At 37.5% G+C, this 26,807-nt stretch overlaps 3 protein-coding genes and 2 long non-coding RNA genes across 5 annotated transcripts; 2 read left to right on the top strand and 3 right to left on the bottom strand.

The window, feature by feature from the left end:
* Positions 1 to 1,677: 1,677 nt before the first annotated feature.
* Positions 1,678 to 3,314, bottom strand: LOC122314206. The gene is made up of 4 exons (XR_006243640.1): positions 3,292 to 3,314; positions 2,927 to 3,003; positions 2,744 to 2,826; positions 1,678 to 2,452 (listed from the first exon to the last, which is right to left on the bottom strand). It is a non-coding gene; the product is annotated as an uncharacterized LOC122314206 (long non-coding RNA).
* A 6,651-nt stretch (positions 3,315 to 9,965) lies between these two features.
* On the top strand, positions 9,966 to 10,795 carry LOC122312746 (basic form of pathogenesis-related protein 1-like). Its single transcript, XM_043127406.1, has one exon. It carries the CDS (start codon positions 10,117 to 10,119, stop codon positions 10,609 to 10,611), a length of 495 nt encoding a protein of 164 aa, XP_042983340.1. The 5' UTR covers positions 9,966 to 10,116; the 3' UTR covers positions 10,612 to 10,795.
* A 3,540-nt stretch (positions 10,796 to 14,335) lies between these two features.
* On the top strand, positions 14,336 to 15,093 carry LOC122313834 (pathogenesis-related protein 1-like). Its single transcript, XM_043129103.1, has one exon. It carries the CDS (start codon positions 14,409 to 14,411, stop codon positions 14,907 to 14,909), a length of 501 nt encoding a protein of 166 aa, XP_042985037.1. The 5' UTR covers positions 14,336 to 14,408; the 3' UTR covers positions 14,910 to 15,093.
* A 2,081-nt stretch (positions 15,094 to 17,174) lies between these two features.
* Positions 17,175 to 19,998, bottom strand: LOC122312974. Its single transcript, XR_006243250.1, has 2 exons — positions 17,555 to 19,998; positions 17,175 to 17,454 (listed from the first exon to the last, which is right to left on the bottom strand). It is a non-coding gene; the product is annotated as an uncharacterized LOC122312974 (long non-coding RNA).
* Positions 19,999 to 20,237: 239 nt separating this feature from the next.
* Positions 20,238 to 22,159, bottom strand: LOC122312946 (probable xyloglucan endotransglucosylase/hydrolase protein 10). The gene is made up of 4 exons (XM_043127620.1): positions 21,716 to 22,159; positions 21,511 to 21,611; positions 21,225 to 21,418; positions 20,238 to 21,020 (listed from the first exon to the last, which is right to left on the bottom strand). The coding sequence occupies exons 1-4, from the start codon at positions 21,903 to 21,905 to the stop codon at positions 20,618 to 20,620; spliced, it is 888 nt and encodes a 295-aa protein (XP_042983554.1). The 5' UTR covers positions 21,906 to 22,159; the 3' UTR covers positions 20,238 to 20,617.
* Positions 22,160 to 26,807: the final 4,648 nt, after the last annotated feature.

Genomic DNA, 26,807 nt, shown 5'->3' on the forward strand with positions numbered 1-26,807 from the left:
AAATATATATATATATATTTATATATATTTTTTGAGCAAAAATTTTATGTAGTCACTAGTGCGTATTATTTGTACACTCCATTGATCATATGATTGACTGCATCATTTTTTTTATATAAAATAACTGTTTCGACCAATCATATCAGTAAAGTGTACAAAGAGTATATGTGTAAAAGCGACTGTATGTAACAAAACTCATTTTTAAAAAATAAATCTTCCCTACACCAAAACAATTATATATATTATAATGTGGGGCCATGTGCGGTTTATTTTCACGTAATTAATTAGATTTGTTAAGATATATTAATTAGATTTTCACGTAATTTATTTTAAAAATTTAATCTTTTAAAATAAGCTGTGGTGGTCATTTACTTAATTCGGTATCAGAGCAGATTTTAACATTACACGTTATCCTATTTAGTTACATATTTCGAGTAGTACTGCTTGGCCCGCTTATTAAGAGATAGAAATCGACGCACATGTAAATACGCTATATAAGTACTTTTTGTATTTACCAAATAAATTAATACAGAATTAATGTAATTTGATCGATCGTGTCGTTTACGACGTTGTAATTAAATTACAAAAAGTTTGTAGGAAAGGTGCTCCAGTCATGACTTTAATTCCACTATCTAGCCAGCTAGCTCTATAGGTTTGCACGTCTTGAATTAAGATTCCGCCATGCATTACTTTGAAAGTCCACATAATTTTTCACACTTTAATAATCCCTTTTTGTAGTTTAGGACTAAGATGAGACACAAAATATTCATATGATCATATTTTATTTTATCTTATTTTATTCTTAAACATAATTCAAATCTAAAATTTTCAAATTAATCATTACAATTTTTTCAAACTTTTAAATAAAAAATAAAAAATAATTCCAACTTTTTCAAATCTCAAAATAAAAATAATATTATAAAACTATATTCTTATAATATTTTGACTTTCTAATATTTTTATTCAATTTTATTTCTTTCCTTTCTCAAAATCCAAAAAAATACCTAACTCAAATCATCTCACTACTATTCACAAACTATCTTACTACTATCCACAAAATTTTCATTTATCTCACTCCCCAAACTCATCCTAAAAGTTTCATTTTTTTAATTATAAGGTTGTGTGGATTAAAAAACATGCACTCTTAACCCATCTCATATCACCATTACAATTTTTTTAAAAATTTTTACACAAAATATATTAAACAATTCAATTTTTCAAATCTCAATTCAACATTTTTCAAATTTCAAAACAATAATAATATTAAAAAATCATATTCTAAGAATATTTTATTCAATTTTCAACTTTCATCTAAGACTTTGTCTGGATGTTGATGAGCTGAGCTGGGTTAATTAAGTTATTTATGAATAGTAGTGACTTGAGTTGGCGGAGTGAATTATATGCAGCCCATCTAAAATAAGTTTAGATTTTTTGGATATTAAGATAAGTTTAAAACTATTTATGAGAAATTGAAAAATATTTTGGGTCTCATATATAAAGAGATGTTGAGTTGAAAAAAATTGTAAGTCCTTATATATGTAAGGATGTTTTGAGTTGAGATGAGTTTAGTAATTTGAGAGTTTGGTACTTAGATGTTAGACTCAAGTTAAAATTAGAATAAACTGAATTGATTTCAGTTGAATCTTTCAACCAAACGGAGTCTAAAACCATCTCATCTTATTTCTAAATTTAAACACCGGTAAATAAAAAATAAGGCATCCACAAATAGACTACGTACATACGTAGTTGGGAATTAGCGCAACCATAACTGTTAAATACAACTCCATAAATTCATATGTTGGCCACTAATCTATTCAAGTGGTTTAATTTGGCGCAATTCCGTACGCTGCATGTAAACATGACATACGTACAAGATCCTTCATTAAGAGTGAATCAAGCTAGCTGTACGTGCGTAGCCAACAACTTTGATCACAATCATAACTCGTTCCCCCGCTTTTGCCTTCGATCTTCCCGGTTATACATGCACGGGGAAAAAAAAAAAAAAAAAGGAAAACCAAACATAGCGCTCAACGATCTTTGGTCGTTTTTAATTGTTACCAGAATTTGATACTTTCGAGTTTTGATACTTTTGAGTTTTCCTGGAGGGATCTTTTAATTGTTACCATCATCGATCGCCACTAATATTGTTATCAACATCATCTTTATCACTAGCATTATCACTGCTACCCTCCTAATCTGTTCAGCTACTGTTGGCAGCCACCAACGGAATCAGTCTGAGAGCCAGAAATTGCAGACTGATCAGCAGCAGCAACAGCCTTATCGATCAGGCGCATGCAGATTGGCAACACCAAGCATCAACTCCTGTCATTGAGATGCACTCACAAAAAAGCTAGGCATGAGAGAGAGAGAGAGTGAGTCAGCCCATTACCATTTCAATAACTGTAGAGTCAATTTCCCGTGAGAATTTCAATATCATGATCTCAGAATTGTCCTGCATTTTAGCAATAAACAAAAGTTAAGAATCCCGAATCACCATAATTAACCAATTTAACAATACAAGTAATGTTATACATTACGCTATTAGTTTATTTATATCTTATTATATATGATGTATCGCATTTATTATTATTTGATATTAAAAAAATATACAATAAATGATTATTCAATGATGATAAATAAGTCACATCTTAATTAGTAGGATGTAAATAATATGATAATATAGTATATAAACTTTTTCATATAATAATGATATCCTTCAAATGATGTCAGATAAACAGCTCACCTCACCGAACAAAAGAATCATGTCGCTGAAATCAGAATAGCACCCGACGCTGTAACCAGACCATCAAGAAAAATTGGAAGCGCCTGGACAGAAGGAACGATGATTTCAAACACTTCCTAATCTCTTTTGACACATTATGTATGTAAGCAAACACCTACTCCAATAAACCTCAACAGTACGTACCTCCATGGCACCAGGATTGCAAATAAGCAAAGTGCAAAGCAGTAAATATTGATTTCTGACCACTGGCAAAATCTTGGCTATAATTACAAGTACAGCTTAGTCTCTTGGAAAAAAAAAACCACTTAAAAACAACATCACTTTAATGCACGTTAGAGAAATGTTAAAGTAACAATTAATTTACAACTCTTACTATTACAAGTAGAGAAGGGAATAATATTTAAGGTTTTTAAAAATACAATGTAATCAGAAGCCATTCAGAATTTTCCATTCCATTAGCGTCCTTTATCTTTTCTGCTCTAGCGTAATTTTCTCGGCAGAGCACAGAAATCAGTTGGACAAAACAAAAAGAAAAGAAAAACAAGTACCGGCGTGTAAGCGATCTTTAGGTTGTCAAGGAAACTGTTAAGGAAACCTTACCATAATTCTAGGCTTATTTAGTTGTCCTTAATTCCAGCAATTCTATTGTATAGATTGATTTAGTTTCCTTTTATTTTACCATTCATCATTATGTACATGATTTGTAAATGATTCAATATATACAGAGATCACTCACCACGTTCGGAGTGTGGTGGTTTTGCAAATCCTCTCATGGTATCACGAGCCTTCTTGGATTGACATCCCCGATCCCCTCTTCCCCTCATGGCTGCCGAACCCAACTCCACCTTTCTCCCCTTCAACACCATGATCCACATGGTACCATCAAGCTTTCTTCTTCTAACTACCTTCTATGGAAGAGTCAATTACTTCCTCTCCTTGAAAGTCAAGCCTTGTTAGGACATGTGGATGGCACTCTCGAAATCCCTTCACAGTTTGACCCACCCACCTCTCAGACACCCAATATCAAACACTTGGCGTGGAACCAAACGGATCAACGCCTCCTCAGCCTCCTCCTCTCCTCCCTCACCGAGGAAGCCATGGCAGAGGTAGTGGGTTTGTCCACCTCCCGTGAGGTGTGGCTTGCCCTTGAAAACACCTTCAGCCATCGGTCTAAAGCTAGGGAGCTTCGGCTCAAAGATGACCTTCAGTTGATGAAGCGTGGTACTCGCACGGTCTCTGAGTATGCCCGAACCTTCAAGTCCCTCTGTGACCAGCTTCATGCCATCGGCCGGCCTGTCGACGACACCGACAAGTCTCACTGGTTCCTGCGCGGGCTTGGGTCCGATTTCTCTCATTTTTCCACAGCTCAAATGGCCCTCACTCCCTTGCCTGTTTTTGCTGATTTGGTGTCCAAAGCCGAAAGCTTTGAACTCTTTCAACGCTCTCTTGAACCATCGGCTCCTCCAACAGCTGCTTTCACAGCAACCCACCATGGTACCTTACGGACACAGCAGAGGAATTCTTCCTCTCGAAATCAGCAAGGCCCTCGTAGTGGCCACAATGATTCAACTCGCAACCGTGGGCCGTCGCACCAGCGAAGCCGTTTCGGCCAGGGCCGCCGTCCGCCACGCTGCCAGATCTGCCGGCAAGATGGTCACTATGCTGACCGCTGCAACCAACGATATGCACGGGCAGACTCAGCAGCACACCTTGTCGAGGCCTTCACCTCTTCATGTGGGCTGACTGGGCCCGAGCCCAGTGATTGGTACTTAGATACTGGAGCCTCAGCCCATATGACCAAAGACCCTTCCACTTTGGACCAGTCCAATAACTATATGGGTAAGGATTGTGTAATTGTAGGGAATGGTGCATCCCTACCCATTACCCACACCGGTATCACTTCTCCAACTCCCAATCTTCATTTATTGGATGTTTTAGTCGTTCCCCGTCTTACCAAAAATCTTCTCTCAATTAGTAAATTAACCTCTGATTTTCCTCTCTCGGTTGCATTTACTAATAATTGTTTTACTGTCCAGAATCGTCAAACGGGAAGGGTGGTGGCAACCGGTAAACGAGATGGTGGCTTGTATGTGCTGGAACGTGGCAACTCCGCTTTTATTTCCGTTCTTAAAAATAAAGCCCTTCATGCTTCTTATGATTTATGGCATGCTCGTCTTGGACATGTTAATCACTCTATTATTTCTTATTTGAATAAAAATGGTTATCTTTCTCTTACATCTTTATTGCCTTCTCCTGCATTGTGCACTACATGTCAACTTGCCAAAAATCATCGCTTACCTTATGCACGTAATGAAAAAAGATCGTCACATGTATTGGATCTTATTCATTGCGACATTTGGGGCCCCTCCCCCGTCAAATCCACATCGGGTTTTCTATATTATGTCATATTTATTGATGATCACTCTCGATTCACTTGGCTTTATCCTTTAAAATTCAAATCTGATTTTTATGATATCTTTATTCACTTTCAAAATTTTGTGGAAAATCAACATACCACTCGTATCAAAATTTTTCAAAGTGATGGTGGTGCAGAATTTACAAGCAATCGCTTCAAAGCCCATCTTAGCACCTCAGGCATTCACCACCAACTTTCCTGCCCATACACACCAGCTCAAAATGGTCGCGCTGAAAGGAAACATCGCCATGTGACTGAGACTGGTCTAGCCCTCCTTTTTCACTCTCATATTTCCCCTCGCTTCTGGGTTGACGCTTTCAGCACTGCAGCTTACATTATCAACCGTCTGCCCACACCGCTTCTTGGAGGTAAGTCCCCATTTGAACTTCTTTATGGCTCCTCACCCAATTATGAAAATTTCCATCCTTTTGGTTGTCGTGTTTATCCTTGCTTACGTGATTATATGCCTAACAAATTTTCTCCTCGCAGCATTCCCTGTATTTTCCTAGGTTACAGTCCTTCCTATAAAGGGTTTCGCTGTCTTGACCCCACTACTTCTAGGCTATATATCACTCGTCATGCTCAGTTTGATGAAACCCATTTCCCCTCTCATATCAGCTCTCAAGCTCAGCCTATATCATCTCTCATTTTTTCCAATTTTCTTGAACCCAGTCCCAACGACCCCCCTTCTATTTTCCCTATGCACCATTCTCCGCACATTACGCCTTCCGGATCCACCCCGTGTGTTATTTGTACTAACTCAGTGGATGAGTCTTTGCAGGTTCCTCATTCTCTTGCAGGTTCTTCTTCATCTTTGATGGATCCTAGACCGCCTCCTGATGAGACTGCCAGTGATCGTTCTGTTCCTGATCCTCCATCCGCTCCTGCCTTATCATTGGGTTATCATCCCATGATCACACGAGCCAAGTCTGGTATCTTTCGGACTCGTCATCCGGCGGATCTCACTGTCTTGCAACCCTCTGGACTTCTTTCTGCTCTACTTGCTTCTACTGAGCCCACAGGATTCAAATCCGCTGCTAAGAATCCTGCCTGGCTTGCTGCTATGGATGAAGAAGTTCATGCTTTACAGACCAATCGCACCTGGATCCTTGTCCCTCGTCCTGTCAACACCAACATTGTGGGTTCCAAATGGGTATTTCGGACCAAATATTTACCTGATGGATCCATTGAGCGCCTCAAAGCTCGACTTGTTGCCAAAGGTTACACTCAGGTACCTGGACTTGACTACACTAACACTTTTAGTCCTGTTATCAAGGCTACTACTGTTCGTGTTGTCCTTTCTCTTGCGGTTACCAACCGATGGCCTCTACGTCAACTGGACGTCAAGAATGCTTTTCTCAATGGTCACCTTACTGAAAATGTCTTTATGGAGCAACCTCCTGGATATGTTGATCCTCGCTATCCCGACCATGTTTGTCAGCTCAAGAAAGCACTTTATGGCCTCAAGCAAGCTCCCCGTGCCTGGTTTCAGCGGTTTAGTTCTTTTCTCCTTACCCTTGGTTTTGCTTGCAGTCGTGCTGACACCTCTCTCTTCGTGTTTCACCAGCAGTCTGACACTATTTATTTGCTCCTTTATGTTGATGATATTATCATTACTGGCAACAATCCCTCTCTTCTTGACAGCTTCACTCACAAGCTCAATTCTGAGTTTGCCACCAAAGACTTGGGTTCCCTCAATTATTTTCTTGGGCTGGAAGCTACATCCACTACTGATGGTCTTTTTATCAGTCAACTGAAATATGCACGGGAGATTCTTACTCGAGCCCACTTGCTTGATAGTAAGCCGGTTCACACTCCCATGGTTATCTCTCAGCATCTGACTGGCGACGGTTCCCCTTTCTCGGATCCCACTCTTTACAGATCACTTGTTGGTGCCCTCCAATACCTGACCATCACCCGTCCAGACATTGCTTATGCCGTGGTGGTGGTTTTGCAAATCCTCTCATAGGTGTTCCAGACTTGGCGAGGACCTCGAGATCGACGAGGCTCATGTCAGCCCTGACATCAACCCAGCGAATATCACCAACAGTGTGATTACGAATATGTGTACGAAAAACCCCGATTCGCAACATTTGTACTCCACCGCCATTCAGATCCTTCCTCACTCACTCTCTTCAGCTCGACCAAACACAAGCCCTAAGCTCAGACAAACAATGATTAAAAAATTGAGCTTTACTGCTTATAAGTCTTACACCACATGTCTTATTATTATTTTTTTTAATATTTTTTAAATTTTTTATTTTAAAATTAATTCAATTTTTCTATTCATTATTCATATAACAAATATTTGGTAAAAGAAAAAAATAAAAAAAAATAAAAAATTAAATGGTGCGTGATATATGAATTTATGTTTAGAATTTTTCCTAAAAAATACAATCAGAGAGCAACAGCGTACACTGCCGAATGCAGAGATTCCCTAGAGAGAGATTTTTAGAAGACAGTTACTTACGGTGCGAGAATGTATACACATATAATAATTAGAAAATGCTAATCATATATATTTTCACTTACTTGACGATAATTACAAATAATAATATATAATTTCGATGAATAAGATGAATAACATATCTCTAGTAATTATATACGTATGTGTCCCCTAGATCAGAGAGATACCACCGCCAGCGAAAGAAATGGACCGGGAATTTGAGGCGAGGCGAGTGGGGCTGGTAAACGGCTTGATTGAGTCCGAAGGGGCTCTGAATATCTTAAAGCTGAGTCCGATATCATCCAACCTCTTCACCGTCAGAAGTAGAGCCCGTGGCAGCGTCACCATCATCCACACCTGTTGGCGTTTTCCGGGCTGTAGGGTCCATCTATATCCTTTTGAGATTTAACAAATCAAATAGTAATGTAATGCGATGATGACATTGATCCATTTCGATGAAATCCTTTTTTTTTTGTTCTCAAGAAAATAACTATTATTGATGTTTATAGTTTACTACAATGTACTAATGAGATTGGTGGGTCCTTTTCATTGTAAAAATCTAGCAAGTATGATGGAATTTTGATTAAAAATATGCTTCTAGATACATTGTTTTATGGGTTATGGAGGGAGTTTGTAAGCTTGAAGAGAAGGACTACAGGGGAACGACTCACCCAGGAGGTAGATAGCACTCATCTTGGACTTGGAGAGGGTCTGGAAGTGATATCACATGACCTTCCGATGAAATCTTTTACTTGACCCAATGATGGTATGTTCATTGTAAATATTCTAATAACTTGGTCTAGTGATATCACGATTTGACATCACGATTGGCCTAACGGGCAAATTAAGGACAGCTGGATCTAGCTAGCTTGGATACTTCAATCTCCTCAAATATGAATATTACTAAATACAGTTATAAAATATATAAGTATGTACAGTCTATTAATTAAATTAATTTTTTTATATATATCTTATATTTAATTATTTTTTTAAAAATAAGTATTCGACGCTTGCACTCTATAATTATAAATATCATTCCACTTAAAGGCATATATGTCCTACAAATTGGCCAGAATAAAATGACATCATGAGATGATCATCCTCACTGCCTATTCCCTACACATTTGATTCTTCGAGTTCACATAAAATAACTCCTTTTTTTTTAAAGTGAGGAAACTCTTTTTCTTCCATGGATTGCTCATTGTGGCGCAGATTATGCAGTCAATCTGTTCGGCGAAAAGTCTTCGGCCGTCCGCAGATGCCGTGAATTCTCACATGTTCCTTTTACCATAAGTTTGATTATTTAATTGATGATCTAGTGCAGGTGAAAAAGCTTAATTACCATAATACTTAATTAGCATAATATTTAATTAATTTGGTTAAGTGAACATGCATTGTTGAACATCCAAGTATATATATAATGCTAAAGCATCCAATTTGTGCCTTTCCATCACCATCAGCTGTAGGGCCGAAAATTTAAAGCTGACATGCATGCATAGTGGCCTAAAGTCTTCGTGGCTATCCGTGAAATGTTGCGCCCCATACATTTATGTGCTGATCACATGATTTCTCCGTTGGAATTATGACCTTAGATTAGCAAGGGCTGACATTGTTGCTCTCTCTCTCTCTCTCTCAACAAGTTTATGTTTGTGTCCCGGATGCCACATGACTGAAGCGAAACTTAGACACGCATGGCCCAGCAAATCATGATAAAAAGGAGAAAAAAAGTCTGGGACTGAAATATTCTGGTTTATATATATATATATATATATAATAGCATCGAAATCACTTCTATTTGAAGCTTTTGTACCATGTTTACCGGCGATGATTAGGTTTTCTTGGTCGAATCATGTACCAGTATTGATTGATTGATGAGAATATGTTGACCTAGCTCATGCTATTACAGAGATCTCTCTACTGTAGAATGAATGATCGAATCGTGGAAATTGAATTTCCAGTCCGTGGGATATATCATATCTTGAATATCATGACCAAGATAAGGAAGAAAACTAAAAGGTGCATGCATGGCTTAAGGCAGTGTTGCTTGCTGGCACAAGGTGATATATGGCTGCTGCATGATCAGGTCTTGTTTCAATTTGTAATGTAATTTATAAAGTGGCAATTAGCCGTTTTAGTTTCAACTTTCAATAGCCAACGGATGCATGGTAGCTGGCTTCCACATGGATTGGGCCCTCAACGTACCCTTTTGTTGGGCATAGGCATGTGAAATTCTGACCGATCACGTCCTTTCTTCAACAGAAAAAATAATAATAAAATAAATTGCTGGCCCCCTTATTTGATCTTTATTATATATTATTGTTGGACGTTTTTCAGTTTTAGATATTGTAAGGCCGACTAAGATAAGAGCACACCAATTATTAAATAGCTTGTATTCTTAAGGCTCCCAACAGAGGGATACCATTTTTCACCAGCAATCGCCTTTAAATACCTAAACCATATGTCCAATTTTCACCAAGAACCAGAAATCTGATAATTGGTTTTGCCTTGAAAATGGGGCAGAGCATGAGGTTTATCCTAGCCAATGCCATATGCTTGATGGGGTTAATCTCAATCCTAACTCATGTCTCCCAAGCCCAAAACTCGCACCAAGATTTCGTCAATGCACACAATGCAGCTCGTGCCCGAGTTGGTGTGGGTCCAATTCATTGGAACTACACCATTGCAGCCTATGCTCAAAATTATGCGAACAAGAGGATCAGAGACTGCAACTTGGAGCATTCCATGGGACCCTATTCAGAAAACCTTGCCGGAGGCTGGAGTGGATTGACTGCAGTAGATGCGGTGAAGATGTGGGTAGATGAGAAGAAATACTACAACTATAAGAAAAACTCGTGTGTTGGCGATGAGTGTCGGCATTACACACAAATTGTGTGGCGCGACACTCTGCATCTCGGGTGTGCGAGAGTCAGGTGTAAGAGTGGAGGGATATTTGTGATTTGCGACTACGATCCTCCGGGCAACAACGATGGCCAACGTCCTTACTAAATTCATGTTTTTACTCATGACTATATATATGTATTAAGCAGCACATGATATATACTATGTATGTTGCTGCCCAGGAAAGTATGGTTGTCGATCGTGATTGCAGTACTCTATATATGTTCAAGCACGAAACATGATGTCATGATGATGTTTCGTTAGTTGAAATTATATGTTTCTCCCCGATTTATTCGTTGTCTTTCTTTCTCTCCCATTTTATTTCAATATTAGATCAGAGAGTGATGATCAGAGAGAACATAGCAGTCAATTTCCTCGGAAATGAGAAGGTACCGATCGATGAGTGCCAGGTTGATCAGGAAGGCCGTGATGTAGTTTTTTCTCCTAAGAAATAAATCAAGATACGATAACCTAATTACATACGTACTACAAGTGCTATTTAATTATGCACACAATCGATCGCAAGCATGGCAACTACGTTGTGTTCATATAGGAGAATCTTGAATTATAGATGCTTAGTACTGGGACAAAAGAATTTAATTAGAGAGAGAAAGGGGTCGAGATAGGACCATTGAACACCCGTTCTTGCTTAAATATGCAAAAATATTGCGCGCTCACATATGCTCCTAAGTAAAACCAAGGAGCAGCGTTAAGGCTGAAAAAAAACCAAAAAAAAAAGAGAAGAAAGGAGGAAAATCCACATAAGAGTGTGGGGTGTGAGTTTTGCTACGATGGCTGATTTGCAGCAAACCTGTGTATAGATATATGCAAAGCTAGCGGCTAGCCTGTTATAAAAATCCTAAGTCATGCATATTATATATACTTCCCATTGTATTTCTTAAAAACTTGTAGCGCCTTAAAAATGAGTATTTACGATTGATTATTTGCAATAAAAATGACTATTTACGACAAAATATATTTATTTAAAATGAAAATAGTCATTTTTATACAAAATAGATAACCCCCAAAAAACAGTGTTCTTATTAAGAATTTAGCATGTACTTTACTTTTATGCTAGCTCATGTGCTTCATGGGTCCTCCCTAGCCTAAAAGCACCCCCACCAACACTTTAGTGAATGGACATGCATGTATGATGTAGCTTGTCCCGAACTTGGGGTAATTGGAACCACACGCTTCAAATTAGGTTCAAATTCATTAGAGTAGCCAAAAGTAGCTTTGTAGTTAATGGCATATAACTCGATTTTTCAAATAGAAAATTTGGATTCGTAACCTTCAATTCCCGTTGTATAAAACAAAAAAGATTTTTTTTCTTTTGAATTTTAAAATTTAGAATTTGAAAAAGATAAACATATAAATTGATGCTCAAATTCAAGTCTACTTAGAAAAAGAAAAACCACACCGGAGGGTAGAGTGGCTTTACCACAGTTGAAAAACCTCACAGCTTTATGAACCTATGATCAATCTGTTTCCCGAAATTGGCGGTTGGAGCTTAAGATCTGACCTTTTTGGTCTTCGTCAAGCTGGAACATCATGTATTGGCCCATGCTTTCTAGAATATCAATGATTCAATGCACCTTATTTCTAAAGAGATCAATATTACTCCACCACACGACATTATGCGGTATAGAAAATCACAGTACGATATATTATAAGAAAAATATCATATGCTACATGAGCGTACGTACTACTTTCATCTCATTTTGATTAATTTATTGCGTTAATGTGAAATTGTCTAAAATCCTTTGAATATTTTATTAAAAAATAATTAATTAAAAAATCATGGAAAATGTCACGTTCTATATATATGCAATACATAACATAATTAACTACTCATATTCTTAGTTAATTAGTCTCTGCCAATACATATAGTTGCAATTGCACTACACGTATACGTACGTGTAGTTTCCAGTATTGCAAGTAAGTAATTAATTAAAAAGATGATTGGCGGCGAAAATTAATGGAAATGCATGCTAAGACTGAGAGAGAAGGATATTAATTACAAGTAGTAGTATATATGGAGCGTGAGTGTACCTTTCTTCTTCGGAAGAAAGGTTGGTTTAGCTCTGTTTTGACAGAGCGCTTTCTCTTTTGATTGCTGTCAGGAGAGAAGGTGTAGAAGTTTAGACAATGTCCGTCACAAAGAAATTTATTGGCGGGGAAGCTCCTGAGCAGTTGCGTTAGTTGACTTATAGTCTAGTTCTCATGTATTGATAAGTCACAGTTGTAACTTCGTTTTTGAATGAATGCATGAAGTATATTTCCATCAAAAAAAAAAAAAAAAAAGAATTAGAGTGTGGTTCCGATGGACATGGCTAATTTTGTGCCAAAAAATAGGATGTTTTTTTTAACTTTTTCCGTTTTCCATGTTACGCATTGGACGCACTTTTTCCATCTCTCGGTTTTCTATGTAAGTTAATGGTTCAGATTAGCCTTTGACTGCGGATTGATTTCGCTTCAATTATGTGAGTCTCATGCATGCCGTTGTGATCAGTTGTGTTTTTTTTTTTTTTTTTTTAGTTGTTTACTAAAAAATATAAAACTACTATAAGATCATTTTCTTTTTATTTAAAATATATCCGGAAGATGATCTTGTTTATTAAAAAAAAAAAAAAATTAAGTACTAGGAAACTAGTAATGAAAGATGAAGGCAGCTATGAATTCAGAGGGTACGTAATTGAATGCAAGATAGATATATAGTCCCATTAACTTTACCAAAACTATTGAGGGTAGGTGTGTAGAACCGGATCTGAATATTGATATCCAGTTATAATCAGATTTAGATCTGGATTTTAAAAACTGGGCAATTATCCACTTGAATAAACTCGAAAAAAATTTTAGCGATAATCGGATCTAAAGATTTATTACCTTTCTTTTTTCTTTTTTTCTTTTTTATCCTGAAGAATTTTTAAAACTTTTAAAAGTATTCTCTCATCTTTGAAAATTTGCATCTCTAATTAACGCTAAAAGACATTGCTAGAAGATAAAAAGACATCCTTTGATCTTTTTCTTTTTTGCTTTTGAATCCAAAAGAGAAGAAAAAAGCTTAAAATATAATTATGGAATGATATATCAAAGCTTAAGTTCGATCATCCAAATGGAGGATTTGGATTTTAAAGACACGTACAAATCTAAATTTTGCTGATCTCCAATTAAATCTAGTCATCGATCCATATATACGCACTACAAGTTAATTTAACCCAACATCAAAATGACTTACCTGCATGCACCCGCGCGCACCACGTCCTAGCACGTACGTATATCATCGTGTATATAAATATATATATATATATATATAGTCATGCTTGAAATTCAGACAAGACCAGCTATTAAGACCGAGATCTAACATGTATATATAATATGCATGCATATGGCCGGTCACATGCATCATGTCATCTAGCACCTGTTTTTGTTATCCATCGTTAATATTGTTGTTGTTATTATTAATAAAATATCTATGTAAAGTCATTTTTGTATATTTTTTATGTACTTCATAAATGTAATTAGTTGTATCATTTTTTTAATATAAAATAATTATTTTAACTAATCACATTGATAAAGTCTCGATCCAAAGAATATGTAAAAGTAATTTTACATGATAGCACTACTGTTATTATTAATATTATTAGTATTGTTAGTTTTGTTTTTGGATCTGAAGTTAGGTAGAACGCTAGGGGTGTTTTGGTCTCTTTAGTTCCTAGTTAGTCGTGATAACGTTTTACACGTACATTTTACTTTTGAAAATTCTAGCTGAACTTTAGTCAATTTCCACATATGTAAGAAGCATGACATCCCTATATATAACTGTTATACATTCCTCGTGTTGCTATCAATTGATCAAGTGAGCTTGCTTTTGTTTTGCGTTGTAGTTTATTACATAACCAAACATGGCGTTCTTCAAGCTATCACGACCAGCTCTCATTTGCCTGATCTTAGGCTTAACCCTAGTACTGCTACTCCCCGATTTCTCCCACGCCCAAGACTCCCCAAAAGACTTCCTCGACGCACACAGTGCCGCCCGTGCAGAGGTGGGCGTTCCACCTCTGACCTGGGACGACCAAGTAGCCTCGTATGCACAGAATTATGCCAATCAGCGCATTGGCGATTGCAATATGGTTCACTCCGGCGGGCCGTATGGTGAAAACATTGCATGGAGCAGCGGTGACCTGATGGGGACAGATGCGGTGAAGATGTGGGTGGACGAGAAATCGAACTATGACCCTAACTCCAACACGTGTGTTGGTGGGCAGTGTCTGCACTATACTCAGGTGGTGTGGCGCAACTCGGTTCGTCTCGGATGTGCTAAGGTTCGGTGCAATAGTGGAGGTACATTCATTGGCTGCAACTACGATCCCCCGGGCAATTACAATGGAGAGCGGCCTTACTAGCTTAATAATTAGCGGCCTTACTTGCATGTTCAACTACGTGATCGATCTACTACGTCCGATCCTATAATATTTAACGATAAATAAACTATAAAATTAAGAGTGAAAAAGAGTTACAAAATGAGTGTTATATACGAAGTCATCTAAATATATGCAGTATGATCTCTATCTTTTGTTGCATGGAAAATCTTCTTCTTTTAACTAGATCGGGCAAATTGGAAAGATCTTCGGCTTTATAAAGAAGAGGATTGTTAATGGAAGATATGCATGCATGTATATATGCTAATGGAAGAAATCCTGCAGGTCGGCCAGGGATCAGTAATATTATATATATATTTTTATATATATATTTGAGAGATAAGTCGCACGGAATCAATTCTATATATTACAATGTGGGGCCATGTGTGGTTTATTTAGGGGTGGGAAGTGGGCGGCCCTCCTGCACCGCCCCTTTTGCCCCTCCCTGCCTGGGTGGGGCGGGGGAGCTCCTCATAGACCCCTGGGGGGGGGCGGGGACGGAAGGAGCTCAGTCCTGCTCCGTAAATCTCCCGCCCTGCCTCCACATGTATAAGGCCAACCCAACCCCCCAAACTCAGTTTCTCAAACTCTCTTTAACTCTCTCGATCTCGTTTAGCATGAAAGTAATAGACGTTGGCACAGAGGAATCGATTTCATTTGCCATGAAAGTAACAGAGGCCAAGGTAGATGAATCTCTCTTGATCTAGGTTTGTAACTTGTTCTGATGTTTAGGTTTGTTGTAATCGATTGGGGGAGCAGAGGAGGGGAGGGGAGCCTAAGGAGGAGGGGGGTGGGGGGGGCGAACAAATAGAGGTCCACCCCCGCACCCCATGCAGCGAATGGAGTATCCTGTCCCTGCATGGACGGGGGCAGATTACGGGAAAAAAATCTCCACCCCAGCCCATGTGGGAAGGGGGTGGCCCCACCCCGTAAGGGGCGGGTAGCACCCCTAGCTAGTTTTCATTTAATTAATTAGACTTTTAAGATATGTTAATTCAATTTCCTTCTTATAAGTTTAAACTTCTAAAATAAGCTATGTGACCATTTACTTAATTTGGTATAAGAACAGATTTCAATATTACACTTTATCCTATTTAATTGAATATTTTGAATATTATTTGGACCACTTATTAAGAGATAGAAATCGACGCACATGTGAATGGGGGCGTAAAGAATCAAAGATATATTTATAGTGGTGGTTTACTCTAAGTGACTATAGCCCATATGTGAAAAAAAATTGTTACCCTATATAACTTTTTGTATTTACCAAATAAATACAGAATTAATGTAATTTGATCGATCGTGTCGTTTATGGTGTAAATTACCAAAGTTTGGTAGGAAAGGTGCTTCAGTCCCGACTTTAATTCCACCATCTAGCTAGCTAGCTCGATAGGTTTACACGTTTTGAATTATTCCGGCATTCATTACTTTGAAAGCACATTTTAATAATCCCCAAGGATAGGTTTGGGCCTAAGACGAAACACAAAATATTAATCTGATCACATTTCATCTCATCTCATTTTATTTTTAAACATAATTTAAATATAAAATTTTCAAACTAATCATTACAACTTTTTTAAACTTTCGAATAAAAAATAAAAAATAATTTGACTTTTTTAAATCTCCAAACAAAAATAATATTATAAAATTATATATATTCTTATAATATTTTAACTCTATGATATTTTTATTTAACTTTTTCTCTCTCCTTTCCCAAAACTCAAAAAAATACTTAACTCAAATCATCTCACTACTATCCACAAACTATCTAACTGCTAATCAAAAAATTTTCATTTTATCTCACTCCCCAAACCTATCCTAAAAGTTTCATTTTTTAATGAGGTTGTTTGGATTAAAAAACACTATCAACCCATCTCATCTCATCATTACAATTTTTTTAAATTTTCACACAAAATATAATAAATAGTTCAACTTTTTCAAATCTCAATTCAACTTTTTTAAATTCTAAAACAATAATAATATTGAAAAGTTACATTCTAAGAATATTTTATTTAACTTTCAACTTTTATCTTCGGCTGTATTTGAATGTTGAGCTGAACTGAACTCTTTATGAATAGTAGTGAGTTGAGTTGGTGGAATGAATTATGTGAAGTCCATCTAAAATGAGTTGAGATGAATTTAATAATTTGAGAGTTTGGTATATAGACGTTAGACTCAACTTAAAATTAGATTAAATTGAGTTGATCTCAATTGAGTCTTACAACCAAACGGATCTAAAATCATCTCATCTCATCTATAAATCCAAGCAGCGATACATAAAAAATAAGGCATCTACAGATAGACTACGTACGCAGTTGGGAATTAGCGCAACTGTTAAATATTACTTCACAAATTCATATGTTGACCACTAGTACTCCATTCAAGCGGTTTAATTTGGCGCAATTCAGCACGCTGCGTGTAAGCATGACATATACGTACAAGACTTTACTAAGGGTGAATCAAGCTGTACGTACGCAGCGAAACACTTTGATCACAATCATAACTCATCCCCCCCTCTTTTGCCTTCGATCTTCCCGGTTATACATGCACGTGGGAAAAAAAAAAAAAAAAAGTTCAAAAAAAAAACCAAACATAGAGCTCAACAATCTTTGGTCGTTTTTAATTGTTACCAGAATTTGATACTTTCGAGATTCCCTGGAGGGCATCTTTTAATTGTTACCATCATCGCCACTAATATTGTTATCAACATCATCTTTATCACTAGCATTATCACTGCTACCCTCCGAATCTGTTCAGCTACTATTGGCAGCCACCAACGGAATCAGTCTGAGAACCAGAAATTGCGGATTCAGCAGCAGTAACAGCCTGATCGATCGGGCGTATGCAGATTGGCAACACCAAGCATCAAGTTCTGTCCCCGAATCATCGGAAACCAATTCAACAATACAGCTCGGGTAGAGATCAAAACACAACCTTTGCACCGAGCTGAAGCCTCTCATGATTAGCTTCTGATATATATCACTCCTGAGAAGTCTTTAATTTTTCCCAAAAATGCAGCAGAGAAAAGAAATTAAGTACGGCCAATTGTTAGAGAGTGGTCTCAATTTCTTTTGCAATATATATTACTACAGGCAATTGAGGAGATGTTTTGGAGAGTTCAAATGAGAAAGTAAGATTATCAAGTTCTTCAAATTGGTGAATAAATGAATAAAAAAACATTTTCCTCGTATTATACCAAATTTCTTCTAATAAAAGAGTACTTATTATTATGCTAGAATGTACTGTAACAAGAAATACAGCATGTTACCATCTGCATCCAAGCAAAAGATCTATGGGAAAGATATATCCACGGCTTGAAACTTAGCTCTGCCATGGCCAAAGGAAAATCCATCTCCATGTAATTAGCATCTTATATTAGAGAGATGAGGACCATGCTTTAACAAAGTACACATGATCTTATCAAGACCTCTCAAAACCCAACTTTGCATTAAGGAATTTTCATAACAAGTATACACAATCTTATCACAGACGTTCATCCTTCAGTATGATGAAGAAAGGTTCTTTCATTTTGTAGGACTTGCAGTTGCAGCTGAAGGAAAAATACAAGTTCTAGGAATTTTGATTTAAGCTTGGATTGAGTTCTTTTCCCCAGCAAATTCTTGAGTGAGCTACTCCCAGAAAAATAGCCTTTTAGATGTTCAGAAAGATACTTTGTCTAGCAAGTTCTTTAGAAAAAAGAAAAAAAAAAAATATATTCTCGACTTTGCGTACTTGAAAACCAAAGTCTACCTATCAAAAAAAAAAAAAAAAAACCGAAGTCTACATTTGAGAACCTTTTTTCATTCTAGAGCCACCTTAATCATGCAAGTTGGGACAAACTCCTATACTTGGAAAAGCTTTAATTCAGTGTGTACAGAAGAGCAAAGACACTAAATTACTTCTAATGAAAAACACTACGGTAATACAATCCGGCTCATTCTAGAAGTAGGCCAACACGAGTCGTTTAATCTAAAATTGGAATTGCACAAACAATGGCACGATTAGAGAACATAAGCCATAGCATTTGTATGCAAAATTTGGAACTCACAATTAAAGATTATTAATGTAAACCTACGGCATAGGTTCATTTCTTGCAGGCAGATTCATGACCCTAAACAACAAAAACGAAGCATACTTAAAGTTCAAAAGGCATTTTAAAGCTCAAAGATTGGCTTTTGGGGAGCTTTCCATCAGGGAGGGGTTTCTGGGGATGAGCGACTGAGTCCTTTTTGCGAACAAGAAGTATGGACTCTGCACAAAATACCGACACCCACGGACTTAGATGAGGAATTCGAAACCAGATACATACATGTCATGCTGACCTCACAAATCACTGGAGAGAAAGATAGAGACCCAATGGTGAGGTGGAGGGCTTCTTGTGCTCGAAATGCAGAAGATCTTTGCTTGTACGCCCCATATCTGTCCCTTCACTTCTGGGAAAATAGTCGACTTTCAGAGAAGGTGGCATGGTCTGTACTCGGCGAAGTCGAACTTGCGCTTACAGGTACAGTCTGTAGGAGTGAAAGTGTAGGCCTAAATCCACTAAGACTACACCTTTACCGACTTTCGACTGTGGTTTTGATTAATAGAATAGAGCCCATTGGGTCATCACTGCTAGGTTGGCGGGCCTATTAGCATGGGTTTTCAGCCTTTCTTTGAAACTACTTTTTTTTAAATGCATACAAGGACAGAGATATGGGTATATGGTTAAACAAAAATTTTCTTTTTTATATATTTTTTACATATTTTATTAATATGATTAGCTAAAAACAAATTCTAAGAATTTTTTTTAGTCGTATTGTTATTGTGTTTTGTGAATGTAGACAGAATTTTTTCCGTTACTTTCATTCAAATTTAGGCAAGTAATTGGATGAAAGGTGTAAATAGAATATGTGGTTTTTTCAGATTGAAAGATGTTTGGATTGAAGATATAATTTTATTTTTCTAAAGGATGCAAATACCATCAGATACAAATTAAGGTCAAAATTGTTCTTTCTAGATTAACAACCTAGGGATCAGTGAATAGGATGTAATGGGTCTATTATATGAGTACGCATCCAGTGTCGATCTGGTTGCCTAATCTTGAAAGGAAAATTTTATGTGCAGTCATTTTTGCGCACTGCCTGCGCACTCCACTGATATGATTGGTTGTGTATTAAAAAAAAATTAATCCAGCGAATCATATCAGTGGAGTGCGTAGGGAGTGCGCAAAAATGACTGTATGTAGCATTACTCATCTTGAAATTATAGCAGTATAATTTTAATGAAAAGTGTCACAGTTATAAAAATATTTCATAAAAATAAAATCACAAATTGACAATGCAAACTCACCCTGCAAACGTTTTTCTTTAGGGAAAAAAAAAAATAACATACATACCTTGAGTCTCATGATCTAAAAGGTTTCTTTACTTCTAAGGACAGAGATGCTTGAACCAAGTTTACTAACTTCTTATATGATAATTATTAATCGAACAGGAAATAATTGAATCGTAATTAAAATTAAGAAAAAGATGAGTAGAAAATGATAGAAAATCGCTCCAAGTCATGCGGTCATGAGATAGCTGGGAACAAATGGCATCATCATGATGTAGATAGCTGGCACGCATGCATGCAAGCACAGATCTGCATACAAGGAATGCCTTTTGCCTTCTTCTTTTTTTGTGTTTTTCTTTTCTTCAATTTAATTGGGTCAATTAATACTTGGGAAGAGAGCACTCCTTGGGAAGCTTGTTTTGGAATCTCTGGTTGTCTTGGCAATAGTCATAAATCATGTGGTATTTCCTCACCCATTTGAACCACCTCCTTTGCATAGATGTTAGGGTGCTGAATTGTTCCGTGTTCCACCAATTGCTTGAACTTTCTGCCCTACAAAACCTTGCATTTCCTTTCCATATACAAGCGTCAATCTTGTAGTTCCTGAATGAAGCTATGAAGGGTCCCTTTGACCAATCGATTTTATCTCGTCCCCCTCCTGTTGCCCAGCTGTCACCATTCCATATGGTGGCTTTGATGCTCATTGGCTGCCACCTAGGATATGCCACTCCCTTGTCTGCATGGTTTCTGTACACCCTTATGGGAATCGAGTCCACCATGAACCTATACAATTAGGGTCAGATCAGTAGTACTGCACAAGCGTACATCCATACATAACAAGTTTCTTTCCATAATTTGGAAAGAAAAAAGAAAATGAAGACATAATATTTCTGCATGCAAAGCCTTGCAGATTCAAACAGCTGGCCGCATATATAGAAGTTTCAACATCATTTTAGGCAATGAATCGAGCAAAATGCATGAGCTTACACAATTTGGTAAAGGTTCCACAAGATTGAATACGTATGAAAGTCCTTTGTCGGATCAAACCATAGGTTAATCCTTTCTTCACGGTCGTCAAAGCCGTCGGCATAAATATTTGTTTGAAGTATGTATGGTCGCCCAACAACATTGCCAAGAAACTCAAAATCTACCTCGTCCCGGTTAGGTTGATCAGATGTCAGCTGCAAAACATTGCCAAATCATTTTATGATAAGGAATATACAATTCGAGAAGAACATAAAAAAGAAGAAGAGAAAAGGTCATGATCACTTACATAATAGGCCACGACCGTGCCGGCCGAACGACCTGGTACTAGTTTAATTTGCATGTCAATTTGTCCAAAAAGAAACATCTGGTTCGAAGAAAAACCAGAACCTAGAAAAAACTTCAAGCCACATAAGTGAAAAATTGGAAGGATATTTTTTGAAAGCTTCCATGCAATTATAATTTGTACAAGAATCATTTCGATCTCACTGTACCTGATTCTTGGTCAAGCTTCATGCTTCTTGTTCCACCATCAGCTGAAGTGTTTACATGGCTAGGAGACCACATAACAAAGAAATCCTTATTGAAGTCCCCCGTTGAAACTAAAGATGCTCTTGAAATCTGAACCATTCCTAGCATAAGAAGCCCAATGAGGGCGATCATGAGTTTCTGGTAATTGTGCATCGTTTGTTTCCGAGTTCTCAATAAAATTGTGTTATGGAGGATGATATTAAAACGTTCAAAGAAGCTATATATAGGTATTCTATGGAGAGAGAGAGAGAGAGGTAGGGGTTGTGATAAGAACTAAGAAGCAAGCTGGAAAGGTTATGTTTAAGCAAGAATATCTTTAGAGGGAAGCAAAGGAATGTCTGGGCCATTTACATATTATGTTAAGATCAGTTCTCAATACAATCTCCCTTCTAACACCACACTAATGTTCTACTTCTCTCGGGATTACTATAATTTATGTTTAATGGGACTGATCAGCTTTAATTCCCACACCACACCCATCAATTAAAAAAAGAATTGTAAGGCTGAATCAATCAAAATTGCAAATATTACTGATGATAAGGAAGCTTAAAAATGGTATATTTAATTCAATAATTCAAAAATATTGCGGGTATTGTATACCAAGCTTTAATTTGGATGTACCCTTAGGCTTTGTCAACGTACGAGAGGGAGCCTTTTTATCTGTGATCTGTCAGTTAAGAACAAAATTTAGGAAAGTAAAAGAAACTGACTACATCGAGTTTGCATGCTATGCTTTCTTTCCTATTAATTGTGCCTTTCTTTCCAGGATAACTTAGTCTTTCAAGCAGCCATCTTTTACTATTTGGCGGACTTTTAGGTTGATTCCTTCCCTCATTTTGTGGGGTACTTGCCAATCGGTTGCTTTCAATTTAGCCCCACTTCATGCAAACGTACGTCGACAGGCTGAATAATCAAACTTACAATTCTTGTGGGCCTTGCCTATGGCTTCTCTACATTCAAGCTGCTGCCATGGTGGCCTGTATATATATATATTTATATATTCGGCGTTTGTTCAGATTTAATTAATTGATTTGTTAGGTACAATACTATATATTTTACTGCTCAAGTTGTAAGTTCCAATTCTATCTTTTATTATTGGCATCAACCACCACATATGAAACCTACTAATCGAAATCTTCTTTTGAGAATAACTAGCATTATGATATAATATACCATAATAATCATCATGAGTTATGATGATGATGACGGTGGAGTACCGTATATATCTTCAAACAGAAGCTGATCTGAAGTAAAGCAGGATAAAAGGTAATTGTTTTCTGCATGAGTGGATTGACCCAAGAGGCTTTGCTAATCTTTCTTTAAGAGGCCGGAGCTGATTGTAGCTTTAATCCAACTTCTCATCATTATTCAGGTACAAAATTACCAAAAACTAATTGCCACAAGAACTGCTTAAGGGTAAATGGATGAAGAGATCACTTAATTGGATACTAGTACTGTTATAGTCCCTTATGATTTGAACCCAAGAATACAAATCCATCTCTGTAATGAAGTCTATATGATCAGAAACGGAAGAAAGTGCCTGACTTTTAATTACGGTCACTAGCATTTCATGACCCAGGCCAACTAGCTAGTATGAAAAATGGGATATTTGAACAGTGTATAGAGAGAAATCACAATTGGGGGAGGGGGAGGGGGAGGGGGAACCCTAAGTGAGAAAAAAAAAGGAGTTGCGTGGCCTAATTTCTGATCAGGCTCTTCCGAGTCTGTAATGCTTCAGCAGATAATGGTGGTCCTTGGCATATCAATATCATCACTCCTGCATTTGTATCTATAGAGAGAGGGGGCAAATTGGAAACAAGTAGGCCTGGTTCGAGATCTATAAGATGCATGGCTAGTTGTAGGTGTTAACAAAACAGAATTGGAAAGTTTTCCTCATATATTTCATTGTGCTAACAGTGGTCTATATATAGACTTTTACAAGAGAGAATAAAGAATAAGTTTGTTACATGACCATAGAGAATAACAGAATACAATGCAATCTGTGAAAGGCTATGTTACATGCTGTGATGGCTCTGTTGTTGGTGCAGTGCCTCCTTTATGATCAATAGAGGCACATATGTTAATATGCCCCCTCGAGTCCAAGGGGGTGTCAACCAAATTGAGACGAGGCTTAAACTTGATGAACTTGTCAGCAACGATGGGTTTGGTTAGAACATCAGCCAATTGTTCTTTGGAGCTGCAAAAGTCAATCTTTAAGGTGTTTGCTGCTACACGATCTCGGACAAAGTGGTAGTCAATATCCATGTGCTTTGTCTTGGATTGATAGACGGGATTTGCACATAAATAGGTTGCTCCAAGGTTATCACACCAAAGAGTAGGAGCATGATTCAGTGGAAGGTCAAGTTCTCAAAGTAAGGTTTGAAGCCATAGTAGTTTAGTAGCGGAGGAGGCTAATGATTTGTACTCAGCTTCCATGGAGGATCTGGCAACAGTTTTCTACTTCTTGGAGCACCACGAGATCAGATGCTTACCAAGAAAGATGCAGAATCCTTCAGTTGACCTCCTGTCATCGGGGCATCCTCCCCAGTCAGCATCGGAGTAGGCTTGCAAAGTGAAGCTTGAGTGAGATGCAAAAAAGAGACCCTAATTGATTGTACCTTTAAGGTATCTGAGGATTCATTTTAGTGCAGTCCAGTGTGAGGTTTTGGGTGTGTGCATAAACTGGCAAATCTTGTTGACTGCAAATGATATATCGGGCCTAATGAATGAAAGGTATTGAAGACCTCCTACTAAGCTCCGATACATAGATGGATCATCGAAGTCAGGGGTGTCATACTTGGACAACTTGATGGTAGAGACCATTGGTGATGTCACGGGTTTGGCATGTAGCATCTTGCTACGAGACAGAAGGTGCTTAATGTATTTTCTTTGAGACAGAAAAACACCATGCTGAGTATAATCAAGTTCAAGTCCTAAGAAGAATGATAGTTTTCCCAAATCACGTATCGAGAATGCTAGGCTCATGTCGTGAAGCAAGGTATCAATGGCAAAGGTGTTTGATGCAATGACGACAATGTCGTCGACATAGACAAGGAGGTAAATATGAGTGTTACCTTGAGTGAGCATAAAAAGGGACGGATTAGCTTTGGATGGAGAGAAGCCATACTCTGTTAACCATGAATTGAGTTGAGCGAACCATGCTCGTGGCGCTTGTTTAAGACCGTACAGTGCTTTGGACAGCTTGCATACATAAGTGGGATGTTCTGGACTCACAAATCCTTGAGGCTGCTGCATGAAGACAGTATCGGTTAAGGTGCCATGGAGAAAGGCATTCTCAATGTCAAGTTGCCGTAAGGGCCAGCCATGAGACACAACAATGGACAGAACGAGATGAATTGTGGTGGGCTTCACGGGGCTGAAGATCTCGTGATAATCTACGCCGGGCTGTTGATGAAAGCCCTTGGTAACCAGTCGGGCTTTGCGGCGTTGGAAGGAGCCATCTGCATTTGTTTTGGTGCAAAAAACCCAACAACAGCCGAGGATGTTGGAGTTCGGAGTAGGTGGAACCAAAGTCCAAGTTTGATTGTTGAGGAGGGCAGTGTATTCTTGCTCCATAGCTTGACGCCATTCAAAAAACTTTGAGGCAACTGAATAACTTGAAGGGACATCTGGAACATTGATGCTAGTGGTGAGACAATGTCGAGATGGGTACGGTATCGTACCATCGAGGAAGATTTTGGGTCTGGAAGAATTGGATTGGGCTCTGGTGATGATCGGAGATCTGGGCAGGATAAGAATTGGTAAAGGACATACTGGTGAAGGAGAAGGTAAGGTGGTTAATGTAGTTGGGGCACTGAGAAGGTAAAGTGGTTGATGGAGTCCGAGAAAGAGGAGAAAAGGACACTGAGAACTAGTTGATCAGTGCATTTCCAAAGAGAGTAAGCGGGGTTGGGTTTGGGAGGAGAAGTGGCAGAGTCGAAGATGAATTCAGGTGGTTTGAGGTGAGTGCCATCAACTTAGCCATATAAATCCTAACCACGAAGATAGACAGATGTCTAGACTTTCCAGAGTAGGTAGTTTTCAACTTTTCTGTAGTGAGCTTAGTGGTGACTATATGGGAAAAGGATGGGGTGATGGAGGGTGGTTCAGTGATGGAGGAAGAAGAAGAAGAAGAGGAGGAAGAGGCCATAGATTCAGGGAGACTAGTTGAGTCGTGTGGCTCGTGATACCATGTTAACAAAACAGAATTGAAAAGTTTTCCTCATATATTTATTTCATTGTGCTAACAGTGGTCTATATATAGACTTTTACAAGAGGGAATAAAGAATAAGCTTGTTACATGACCGTAGAGAATAACATAATATAATACAATCTGTGAAGGGCTATGTTACATGCTGTGATGGCTCTGCTGTTGGTGCAGTGCCTCCTTTATAATCAATAGAGGCACATGTTGAACCCAAGATTTCAATTTTTGTGTAATTATATATTTATACATGGATTTTGATGATAACAAATGAATTCAAAGAATAAAGAAGTCTCAAGATCAAGTTGTCTACACAATGGAGTCAAGCACATTAAGGAAACAAGCATGAGTAAGAAGGGAACAAGTTCACATTAAAATTATAGTGTAATGTTGTAAATCTCTTCAAAATTCGAAATTAGGATTAATGCTCAAAATTAATATTTTATCATAAAGCATTAAAATACATTTTTCACATGTGCATGAATATTTTTGAAAATTAAATTTGAAAATTTTGAAAGATGATTAATTGTCATCTTTTGCATGTGCATGCCTTAATTAAAGGGTTGAACTTTGAAAATATTAAAGATGATTGATTGTCATCTTTCACATGTGCATGTTTTATTTGAATATTTTTAAAAGTGATTGATACTTTTTTAGACTTATACAAAAGGTAGATGATTTTGTTTGAAAAATTTGAAAAGTAAAGTGTGCTCATTTTGTCATATACAAAAAGTAAAAGATTAGGTTTGAATTTTTTGAAAAGGAAAGTGTGCTCATTTTGTCATATGCCAAAAGTAAAAGATTAGGTTTGATTTTTTTAAAAAAAGTGAATGATGTTGTCTTTGACAATT

The sequence above is a fragment of the Carya illinoinensis genome, chromosome 6, assembly GCF_018687715.1.
Source record: "Carya illinoinensis cultivar Pawnee chromosome 6, C.illinoinensisPawnee_v1, whole genome shotgun sequence".
NCBI classification, from domain to species: domain Eukaryota; kingdom Viridiplantae; phylum Streptophyta; class Magnoliopsida; order Fagales; family Juglandaceae; genus Carya; species Carya illinoinensis.